Source organism: Myotis davidii, unplaced genomic scaffold (genome assembly GCF_000327345.1).
Source record: "Myotis davidii unplaced genomic scaffold, ASM32734v1 scaffold32, whole genome shotgun sequence".
NCBI lineage: Eukaryota > Metazoa > Chordata > Mammalia > Chiroptera > Vespertilionidae > Myotis > Myotis davidii.
In genome coordinates, this window is record NW_006286587.1 from 12,146,624 (window position 1) to 12,159,274 (window position 12,651).

The 12,651-nt window shown below is 43.6% G+C and overlaps 1 protein-coding gene across 1 annotated transcript in view; it reads right to left on the reverse strand.

Annotated features, from left to right (window-relative positions):
* The window catches only part of KIF16B (kinesin family member 16B), a 275,124-nt gene that overhangs the window by 57,166 nt on the left and 205,307 nt on the right, over nt 1–12,651 (reverse strand). The window contains exon 24 of the mRNA XM_015560287.1: nt 9,375–9,497. Coding sequence (XP_015415773.1) covers nt 9,375–9,497 — 123 coding nt within the window. The remainder of the gene's footprint in view (nt 1–9,374; nt 9,498–12,651) is intronic.

Below are 12,651 nucleotides of genomic sequence, written 5' to 3' on the forward strand. Positions count from 1 at the left end.
CAGATGCAAAATCAAACAGGGCTTTCTGGCTGACCAAAATCTCAGCCTTCGACAAAAAGAATAATGGCTGCTTTATGCTTCAATTTCAGCACCTTCAAAACAGGGAAGCCATTTATGTGAGTATATTAACTTTATTTTGTAGTCTGAAGGTAAATCTGAAAGAATGCACAAAGACCCTAAGATTCTGATACAATGGATGCCTTTCAAATCCCAGATCATTACCAATAAGTACTTCTCCCTTTCCGTAACACCTCTGTGAAGCAAGTGAAGCATAAGGGGAATTATTCTACTTTGAAACTGTGGGAGGTTATGAGAATGACAGCCTGGGCAATTTTCCTTCAAATTATCCAAATCTTCAGAGGCAATGCACAGAATGCACTCTCTACCAGTCACCAATGGAGAATGAAATAATATAAAGCTCTGGATGGAGACAGATGTGGGTCTGACTCAGCCCAGTCACGAATAAGCTGTGAGGCTTTGGCTAAATTAAGCAACTCCTCCAGGCCTCATTTTTTTCATCTGTAAAATGGACTCACGATACCTAACCCACAGATGAACTAAAAAAAATGTGAAGCAACCAGCAGAGTGTTTGGGTACTCAATAAATGGCAACTCTTGGCACTGTGGTCATGCGCCTAAAGAAAGGTCTTTTATGATGCACTAGTAAAAGGCAAGGGTATCCATGGGCAGCAATTGCAAGAAAGGGAGTTTAGCCCATTTTATGATTTATTTCAAGAGAAATTTATTCTAGGAAGAGATGTAAAACTCTCCAAATTCTGAAATTAGAAAAAAATATTAATATATCTTTGTAGAAGAAAAAAAATGAAGTGGAAATTCAAGGCATGGCCACAAGGTAATGACTGCTTTTCTTCCGTGCTTGTGACTCAATCTCTTTTCTTCTTCATCATTTCTCATACATGCAGCAATTACTTTGTGAAGGTAAACACACTGGCCAAGAAAAAGTAATAGAAAAGATTTGTTGCTTTGTGTGAACACAGGGAAAATAAATGTGTGTTTTTTTCTTAATTTTTTTCAGTGAAAGACAAAGTTCTCAAAGAGATGGGAGGGGTGCTTAAAAAAAAACCAAGGATAAAATACGGTTCTTCAAACCCCAATGTTATTTCTTTCACTTGTTATTTATGTTTAAAAATAATACACAAGCTGAATATTTGAATCTAAATGGACCACACCATATGCAACACTTCATTTATCTCAGCTACGCTAAAACACAGCGGGGAAATGATCTATCAAGTTACTAACAAGCAGACATTCAGATGCCAACACACAAATCCTTCTGAACATTTGTATTACATCAAGTTGGGAGTATTTCTAAAAGATGTATTAGTGCACAGTTTATCTAATAGACTGGAATGGCTCTCATTGCTGTTCTGCCAAATAAAGAGAAATTTCTCTGGCTGTAGATGGGATTGCTTTAACTCCCTAACTGCCAATTTTCTGGGCATTTCCTCCTCATGCTTACTGACAGGCCTCTCCGCCATCAGAAGCTCCAGGCTGACCCAAGGCTTAGCAATTGCCCCAATTTAGAGGGTACCCATGACTCAGCCAGAATTGAAAATAAGAAGTAAAAACACAAACAAAGATAACAGCAAATTTGGGGAACATGCAAGGATTTGGAAACAGCCACCATATCTAAGACAAAACTAAAAGATGGCCTCAACTTCTAAAAAGTGAAGTAATCAGAGACATTTAGAAGGTGCATTAAAATAAGTAAGGAAGGAAACCAGTATGGCTTAGAAGACGTAGATCTCACATAGACATTCGGTACCTGGATGTACTTACTCGCGGTGTGGCCTTTGGCAAGTCACTCATAATTTCCTAATTCATTAAATGCAAGTAAAACCCCCATTGTGCTACAATTTTCCTCATTTGTGGAAATGTCTGGCAAAGTGCCTGAAAGGATGAGGAAGGCGTTTGATAGATGTCCGTGTCTTCCCTTGAAAAGATGTAGCAAACTCAGATGCCTACAGGGATCAGTCAGGAAGGAAACTCAGGAGGCCCTGCGACTGTAAGATATCAGGGAGCAGAGCAGGCACCTGCATATTATTTGAGCTCAGTCAATCCTGCCATGCTACAGAGGATGGATGAAGCTCAGAAGAAGGGCTAAACACAGCCAGTAAGTAAGCTGGAAGCTTATGCATTACCGGCAAATCTCACAGAATATGTGAGAGCAGATAACCAGTAAGCAAGCAGCTTGTGAGACTCAACAGCATTTGTAAGATGTGCTAAACTTAGCCCTATAACCTATATGACATGCCAAACATAGAAGAAATAAATATGACAGAAACAACAGGAATGCTATTTAGATACAGGAAATGTTAAGTCATGGTCATGCCTGCGTTGGGCCGACATTATGTCAACTCTGAATTGACGATTCTTGGTGACAACCAGCCTGGTCCCACGTGTGCGCTACCCAAGAAATGCACGTGAGAACTAGACCTGTTCAGCATGCCACGGGCAGCCATGCGCCCACAGAGCAAGCGTGCGTTGCCCTGGGTACCCTGTGTCTGCCAAGGCTTCTTGCTCAAAACTCTGTCCTGGTAAGCACAGTGGGAAAGACCCTGGTGGCAGAGAGAGGACGGGTGAACACGGTGTGTCCCTGGGTCAGGCAGTGTGCTCTGCCCACCTGCCCCTCCTTCCCAGGCGTCTCTGTGGGCATTTAAACTGATTTAATAAACTGCGTGATCAGGGACTTCGTTAGGTCAGTGAGCCCCTGAGCGCAGTGCTCGGGGCCTCTGTGTGAACCTAGAGGCTACCCCTCTAGCAGGTGACCCCTCTGGGACAGCGGGCTCTGGGGTGTGTGGCAAAGCGGAAGCACCAGCCTGACTCGAAGGGGCCCCTGCGCTCGGTCAGTGCTGCCCTGTGGGATTGGCGGCCCAGGGTCCCTGTGCTGTCTGACATTTTACAGAAACTTGGCAAGTCCGGATTTCCATGTCAGATCTCCCAAGTTTTAAATGTTGACAACTCACTCAAAACTTTAAACACCTGTTCAGGCCGAATAATAAACATCACCCACTGCCGGTTTGCTCCCACAGCCTTAAGTTAAGAAGTGCCACCAGACCTGGTACTGGAGTCCCGATCACGTGGTCCTTCAAGTTATAAAATAAGATACTAAAATGTGAAGTTTTGTAACCCACAGCTTCTCACCCTCGGGGGCCCCTCTGTTCGGGGGGCCCAGCAGACATGAGAGCGCTCAGCACCTCCCAGTTCCAGGGCCGTGATGGCTGGAATTAGCAGAGAGGGCTCACCACATGTCTAGCCCACGTGACTGGAAAGGGACCAGCCCCACTGCCTTGGGTTCTCGGGAATTATTTGTGCGTTGCCTGCTGGAAACTCCCTTTAGGTCACACTTTCATGCTGTCACTCATTATCCTTGTTCTCTCTGCTTCTCCCTTTCTGTTCAGACCACTGACCAGGACTTACAGCCAAACGAGGTGGCATTTGGGGCAAGAGGAGGAGACTGCTGCCTTGAACAAGAATCAGATGGTTAAAAAATAGGACAGGTTGGGTCTGGATGTAGTTTATTCGAGGTAAAGGGCAGCCCTGATCAGCAGATGGACCAAAGTGATTCCAGGTAAAAGGGCTGACTGCCTGCAGCCCCGCAAGGAGAGGGGAGCCCTGCCGGACCTGAACAGCAGGGGGAGTGTGACAGGGGCCAGGCTCCTGAAGGAGAGGGTGCTATGCCATGCACTCCCAGGAGCAAGGGCTGGAGAGTGCCCAGAGGTGGACTCAGAGGTGGACAGTGGGCAGGGTGTCTACCCCTCTCTGCAGACAACCCAGGACAAAACTAAACTACACTTCGGGTGCTGGCGACTGCCAGAGCCAGGACGTGTGCACACATGCTGTGTGTGTGTGTGTGTGTGTGTGTGTGTGTGTGTGTGTGCACACGTGTATATGTATGTGTATGTACATGTGCACAGGTATATTGGAGGGCAGAGTGGAGAAGGTGGGAGGGAGGCAGGGAGGTGGGAGGCATCAGCTATCTTGGACTCAAACACAGTCAAGACACGTGATTTGCCCACACCCTCACTGGATGGCTAGAGAGCCAGCCGCATCCTGCAGAAGGCAAGGAGTGAGAAGACTAACCTTTGACTGAACCATCTGCAGACAGAACATGAGGAGCCCATAGCGGGGAGGCGGGTGGGCTGGGGGGCTGTTTACAAAGGACACATGGTCACCACATCCCGAAGCTCTAAGCAGGCTGTGTCCAGTGAGAACGCCTGTGGCAGGGCTGTGGCTCGTGGGACTGAGCAACGTCCCTGGGTGACCATTTTCAGTGAGGCCCTGGGCGAGGCCTGGGCACCCGATACTGCAGACTGACAGGCCCATGGAGTGCACATCTACAGGGAAGGCGAGCAATAAACACAACAAGCCTGACTGAGGGCTGTGACCCCTGCTGCAAAAGCAGTAAATCAGGCGATGGGAGGGGGGGGGAGGCGGGGGGTACAGCAGATGGCACTGCTCTAGGGAAGGAACCCGAAGACAATCTTTCAGTTTTCACAGGAATAAAAACTCTCAGGAAACAAAATATTTGAAAACACACACCAGTGTTGGCTTGTTTCTTCATATTACCATGTTAATATGTAAATTAAAAGGCAGGACATTTCAAACAATGCTGGAAACAGCAGCTTATTTCTATAACAAGGGTGTGACAGCCTTTATCAGCCTTAACCACCGAGTTCCTAGGCCGGTGTTTTGCATCATGCTGAAATGTCACTTAAAAATAAAATTCTACCCATTCTGAAACCCTGGGTAACAGAAAAAGGCAAGAATAATGCGGGGTAATGGATTTCACATATCAGTCACTGAGAAGCACCAGAAGCAGGAGGTAAAATGACTGCTGTAGTCTAGCCAGCGGTGTCACCTGCGGTTTGGTGCCAGCATGTACTCTGCAGGGACATTCCGCGACCAGCGGGACACTCAGTGATATTCAGCACGAATGTGCTCTCAGAGAGCAGCCCAACTGGCACCCCTCAGCTTCTCGGCCTGTCTCTCCCATCGGCGAGCAGGGCATCCATCTCTGGAAGTGACTATGGACACAGCCCCAGAGGGATGTGCTATTGGGCTGCACGGGAAGGTGTAACTGTATGGACAATGGGAGCTGATGTCCTGATCCAGGGCTTCCCGGGCCTGTGTCCTCCAAGGACCAGCAGAATAAAGAGGGGGGTGCAACATGGAGATGACCACTTTCGTATTGTCAAAGAAGGACATTAAAACAAACACCAACCTACACATGGTGATGCACCCACATAAGATGATGCTATTTAGTGATTAAAAGAGACAAATTACTGTTGTACTCAGCTACACAGATGAGTCTCCAAAACATCACGTGAAGTGGAAGCAGCCAGACACAAAAGAGAAAGTGCTGCCCGGTCCACTCACAAGGCAGGTGTGGACAGACACAACTCCTCTGACCCACAGAGAGCAAATGAGCGCTCGCCTGTGGCAGGACGTAGGTGCTGGCTAGAAACTTCTGGAATGACTGAAAAGTTCTAAATCTTAATTGGTTACATGGGTGTATACATACGTCTAAACTCATCAAACTACACTTAAAATGGGTCCGTTTCACGGCAAGTATATTATGGTACAACAGAGTTGACTGAAAATATGTGAGCAAAAAAACAAAAACCTATATACTTAGCTATTATTACTGTTTTTTTTTCATAAAAGTTGTCTTTCATCCCCAAAGTAAAGAAGCTATAAGACAGTCTTCTCAAGTTAATATCTTTCAGTTTCATGAAAAGCTGTTTTCCTCATTTTAAAGTCCAGTGATAGAAACCTCCTCAGGCCCCATCAGGGGTCAGATGAGCATTGGAGAACCACTTTCTCCCCCAAAGGCCACGCCTGGAACCCCACCTTGAGCATCCCTTTCACATTCCAGTCCAAGGCTCACCACCGCTTCATTCCTCAATGAACAGACCACTGAAGTTACCAGATTGGGGATGAAAATGAAAACGGCCAGGAAGAAGGAATTATTTAAATAACTAATAAATTCTATCTAAATAAGGGGGGCAGAAAAAGGAAGGAGGCTGAGGAACCCGAGGGTTTAGGAAGAGTTGAAAGGTGAATTCCAGGGCAGCCACACATCCATGTGCCATCTCTTCCCAGGCTCCCTGGGGCCTGCCATCTAAGCTAGATGAACTGGCAGCAAACACCAGCAAGCTGCATAGTCAATTGGGTGTCAAGACCCTGCTCTGCTGATCACAGAGGGCACCATGACCTGCTAAGTGCCTTCAGGACCTCAGAAGACTGTTAAGAGCATCATGGGGGACAGAGTAAAAATAAAATTATACATCTTTTTAAGAAGCAGAAAATATTTTTCTAAAGTATAGAATGTAATAGCATATCTATATACATTACCAGAAGATTTTCTTTGTAAGATCTAAAACTAAATAGGACAGACTCTTTTACAATTAATACTTTTTACCTCAGACTTCTTAAAGCCACTGGCTCACCAAGAGAAGAACTAGGAGTAGCCAAGCTCTTCCCTAAGTGTGACTATTTGTTCTAGAAAAACTGCCTCTGCATGTAATAGTCAAATGATGGATGGAGAAGGTTGCATACTCAATGTTAAAAGTCAAAATATTGAGGGAGAATAATAAAAAAGAAACCTGGAAAATACAAAATCCTTATAAAGACACAATTGAACACTGGGAGTCATTAAGAGGACTCCAAGGGCATAATCTTTTTTAAATTAATTAATTTATTTCTAATAACAAACACTTATCCAGCACTGACTACGTGACAGGCACTGCTCTAAGCACTTTCCATACTTAAGCTCATGCACTCTGCATACCCAGCGGGTGGTTTCATCATCACCTTTGCCATGAGGTTGCCTGACTTGCTGAGGGTATCAGAGGAGATGGGACAGGATGGCAGTGCACCCAGCCCTATTCCAGCAGCTAGGCTTTTGCTGGAGCTCGGCCATTTCTGTTCATTTTGTTAAGGGAGAGACCGCATATTCATGGTATGCTTGCTTCTAGTTCTGGGCCCTGACACTTCTGGGACTGGGTAACCCCCAGAGAATGTGAGGCCCTCAGCTCCCCTGTGAACACATCAGGCAGCCCTGCTCCCATGGGGAGCTAGGAATTCTCCGGGAAATGCTCCCAGGCCATTCCTGGTGCTAATGAGGACAGCACCGGGATAAGCATAAAGAGGAAGCAGAACAGTGACGTGCTTTCAGAACTTGACTCTGTTAAGTTCAAACAAAGCAAAACTCTTTGGATTTGGACTTCATATTTCGAAGTGAAAGCCTAAATTCTAAAAGGCCTCCTGTGAGTTTTTGTACTTTCTCTAAGCTGCCTTTACAGTAGCATCTTCATAATTTTGGCCAGATTTGCATATGGCCTGGAGTATTATTTGCATGAAGTTTTTATTTAAATCAACTTAGTTTTTCTTTTTTAGATATAATTGACAATATAATGTATTATTTCAGGTGTACAACATAGTGATTAAATATGTACATATATATTGAGAATGATCACCAAATAAATATAGTTAACATCTGTTATCATACATAGCTACAAAAAATTTTCACTCTCTTAGCAACTTTAAAACATGGAATACAGTATTATTAACTATAATCACTATGGAATACAGCCTTATTAACTATATTCATTTTATAACTGCAGCCTTTGGGCTCCACCCATTTCTCATCTGCCTGCCTCCAGCCCCCCAGTCCTCTGGTAGTCACCAGTCTGCTCTCTGTATCTGAGATTGGGCTTTTGTTTGTTTTTCAGATTCCACCTATCAATTAGATCATACTAAGTCAAACCAGTTTTAAAATAATTAAATATCCATATCTTAAATTTTATGCAGGAAATTGGTTTAATAGTTATATTTTATTTAAACATTTATCTATTAAAATAAAATAAATCTAGGCCCATTAAAATCAATGCATGCCTTCCACAGCTGTGGGTTCTTTTTTGGAGAATTCAAAAATCTGAGCTGGTAAAAGCCAGTCTGTGTCCTCTACTTAAAAATAGGGATATAATACAAACATAGCTTCAGAAATTATGTCTATGTATGTATAGACCAGTACATGTATGCACAATAGGGATTCTATACACACATACACACACAACACACACATATACACACACAATTTCAAATGGCTGAAAAGGAACTGAGCAGCAATGAGGCGTAAAATCAGGGGCAGGGGGGATTACTGGATCAAGGACAATGGTAATTGTTGCACTATTTCTCCAGGGAGACTGAAAGAACATGTGTGCCTAAAGGGAGGAATCACCTGGGGGCCCGGGGTTCTGGAGGTTCATCGCAGTAGGGAAGCGAGGAGAGCTGGCTTCAGGCTCACTCCCCAGCCTCCCGCAGTAGCAGCTCCACCAAGGGCTTAGCTAAGAAGAAATTTGGAAATCCAAGGTACTATCCAATGTCCTCACTTCACCCCTGAGGAAACAGGCTCAGAGAAGATAAAACACTTAGGGTCATTCAGTAAACTTCAGTAGAATCAGAGCCTGAAAGTCAGCATCCAGATTCCCAGCCTGGTGTTTATCTGACCGAGACCCCCTCTGAGAACACCTTTGTGCAGCCATAGACTGGTGACTTTGGTGAATGTCATTACATCAGTACCCCCCTCTACCCTTGATGAAGAAGCGTGATTAGTCATTAATTCCTTGAGGAGGGGATGGTGGCCAACAATATTTAATGAAGTGCCTGTTATGAGTCAATAGAAATAAATTAGGAATAAGATGAAGTCACTATTTTGGAAAGTATGATGTAAGGAAACAGACACATCTCTTCCTGAAAAGTTGTATAAATTAAATAATGCCTAAAACAGATTAGGAAACCTTCCATTAGTAATAATAGAAACAACAATAAAAACAGCAATAGAAATAATAGCAATAGCTATAACTGTTTATCTCATTTCAGACACTATACTCAGTACTTTATATGCACTGATATCCCATGACATAAATAGTATTATTCCCATTCTGATTGATAAGAACATTGAGCCCAAGTCCCTGGGTAGGGTGACCACTGTCCGGCTTGCCTGGCACACCAAGTTTCCCAGAGCATGGACCTTTCAATGCAGAATGCAGGAAAATCCTGGGTCCCCTCGGATGGCTGGTCACCCTGCCTGTGGAGCTGGGGAGTGATAGCAACTTCCTTGTCTGCCTGACTCCCCAACCACCACCACCTTCTACGGGATAACTTCTCTCCCTGCGCTACACAGTTAAGACTTTCACATACTGGCTTAAGGAAGGGCGTGGCCAGTAGCTTGTAAAACAAGACACACACATGTATCCTCTTCTCCTTTTACAAAAAAAGCCAGAGGAAAGCACTGCCTGGCCACGAGCCTCCATTCCTCAAGACGAGTAAAGAAGAGCAAACACTCACCTTGACCTCAAACTCGAAGTGCTCGTCCTTGCCTTGCCCGCAGAGAACATAGCGAGGGATGCTGATTTTAATCGGGTCCTTCAGGTCATCTGGACTTGCTCCCAAAGAGCGAGAAACCATCCGCTATCAAAGGCACATGAGATGGGGAGAACAAAGAGAAGCAAGATCACTCAATTGCAAATACCCTGCTTGGGCAGACAGGAGAAAATGTGTTTCAAGTAGAGAAAAGAGCATCAAACCGGTGGAGTTTATTTAGAAAAATGATGATTGCCTTTGAAAGAAAAATGCTAAGTCTCTCTCACAACAAAAGACCAGTTCTTTAGGTATATTATCCCCAAGAGTTAGGGCAAAAGCACATCAAAATGTTGTTTGCCTTTGAAGTTCCTTCCAATTTATAAGAACAAACGAAGAAAGGGACAGATTACATATCCCAACTTAAAAAAAAAAAATTAGTCTAAAACAGATTCCTCTCTCTGAAAAGTGTTGATTATCTAACTTCTTTTTTCTTCACAGACTCTCGGGCTGATGTACATAATGCTCCAAAAGCTGGAGATTTTACTCAAATTTACTTCATTTTTAACTTCCAGGCATCTTTATAAGCCAGCGTAGCGTGGAAAGCTCTTTCAGCCACAATTAAAACAAATCCCAAGTATTTTCTTTAGGCTCCATTTGATTAATAATCTACTTGGCCCTGACAATTATTTATGGTCTGGATGGTGGGAAGCCAGAGGGGTTTGAGGAATAGGCATTATGAAAAAAATAAATCTTCAAAATGAGTTCTCTGGAGTGTGAATGGAAGTCTCTGAACAATCTTTATCATTTGCACTAACCTGGGGCTTTAGAAAACATAAGAAAATGGGTTTTTAAACAATAGCAGTAATAAAATAAGTATGATCATAATTATAGTTGCATTTGTTGAATACCGACTATATACCAAGAACTTCACTTAATGGTTTATATGCATTGTTGCATGTAATCCTCACAATACCCTATTTATCAGACGGGAGCCCAAGGCTAAGAGTTTAGGAAACTTATAGGGGTAAGGGTAGAGCCAGCATTTGAACTCAGGCTAACCTAGCTCAACTATGTCACCGCTGTGCCACACTGCTATAGTGAAATTTTAAAATAATGTCATCCATCTCAGATACACTGAGCTAATGAACACTTCAGAATATTCAGAATTGGAGATGAAAACTCCACAGTTATGCAGTATAACCTACTATGACTAAGAAGAAAACAGTGGGCAATTCACTCCCTTTCTCTCAGAGAGAAAGGGGTCCAGGCTTCATGGATCCTCAGCCAGGTGTAACATGAAAGGCCCAACCTAACCGTGCGTGCGTGTGTGTGTGTGTGTGTGTGTGTGTGTGTGTGTGAATCAAATCCCAGCTGGAGGATGTGATCTCTGAGGGAGAGAGTGCTCTGATTTCTGGGTGACACAGAGGCGTACACTTGGTCACAGATCACTGCTGTCACCTAGCAGACGGTGTAAAGGTTTGGGCATCATATGACTTTCACAAAGTCTTCTAGAGCACCTTAATTTCCCTGCGTGGCTGGCCACCCAAAACATGAACCATTCATTTTATCATACTGGGGCACCTAATTAGTGTCAAAAACTGTAGTGGAAACTCTTAAGAAGCGAGTTTCTCAACATGTGCATGTCCAAAAACCTTTCAATTCACTGATAGCATAGTTCCAAATTTAAGTGCAGACATTTCCTGAAACATGAAATATGTTTTTCAATTTAAAAGTGAAAAGGCTGAGATATAATTTGGTGGTTTTATTTCTTTTCAAAGAACACATTCACTGCTAAGAAATGTTTTTGACCTATAAATGATGGCTTACCCATGAAGTTCTTGCTCTGCTGCCTAAGCCCTAAAACCTCCCGTGCCATGCTTAATAACTGTATTTTTCGAGTAGGAACATAATCTCTCTTCAAAATCTGACACAATTACTTGGCAATTCAACTTGTTGCATGTGTGTGCGTGTGTGTGTGCACGCGCGTGCACACTGCAGGTTGGATTAAGGGTAGGGAGCACACTGTATTTTGGAACAACTTAGGAACATAATCTCTCTTCAAAATCTGACACAATTACTTGGCAATTCAACTTGTTGCATGTGTGTGCGTGTGTGTGTGCACGCGCGTGCACACTGCAGGTTGGATTAAGGGTAGGGAGCACACTGTATTTTGGAACAACTTCAGGAAAAGGGAATACTGCCGAGGGAATTTTAAGTAGCAGCTAGCAACTGATATTTCCAGTGAGAATTAAAGACCCCCTGTGGCTACCTGAGCAGGACCCTGGATACCCCCAAGGTCTAGACCTAAGGGGCAACACTGCAGCTGATTTGAGAGGGGCCATCTCTGTACAGTTACAGACGCTTTTTCAACGAGGTGAGAATGAGGAAAAGGAAGCAGGGAGGCAGGCAATTCAGTATTTTTTCTCCGGTCAACTAGAACAGTGTATGTATTACAATGTGTCTTGTTGGTGTGGATGACAATACCAACAAGGGTAATATACTTGGTATTGAAAGTATACAGTTACCTGCTTCCCTGAAGCAGTCAGTTGACTTCAAAAACGCAGAGCGAGAAAGAGGACACTCAGAATCAAATCCCTGTGGGAGGACATGGTCTCTGAGCAACACTTCCCCATCGCCTCTGCCCCTCAGTTTCTCTGTGTCTATGGAAGAGGGTATATTTATCAAATCCCAATAACATGGCAGGGACCCAACCATGAACAAGGCAGTGTCCGGCCCTGTGGAGCTTCTGGTGAAGCAAATTCTGACAAATAAACTGATCATTACAGCAGGATTTTAAGTGATGGGGACACTGAGAGAGGAAAACTATGAATACGCACATTGCTATCTAAATACCATGAATTTTACTGAGGAAGAACTGCGGTCAAAATGGCCCAGGTTACCTAAGCAATGGAGACTTAACTTTAACTTTCTACGTGCCTTTTCTTATAGGAACCCCTTGGATACACAATCAATATTGATTATCTTTTATTGAGCACCAACTACGTGCCATGCAGAGAGCCAGATCATGGAAGTACAAAGTAACTTTTACAAAGTATCTGGAATTTCTAAGACCTTTAATTTTTTTCAGTTACATTATGTTTTGAACCAAGGTTGGGTTTTTTTCCCACTCTAGATGCATTACATTCTAAAGTTAGTAAATGCTGCCTTACCTTTCTCTTTCTATAAGTCCACTTTCAAAGTGGGATAAGACTGGAACTGATGGTCTATCTAGGCCTTTTAAGATAGAAAGTTTTCTATTTCA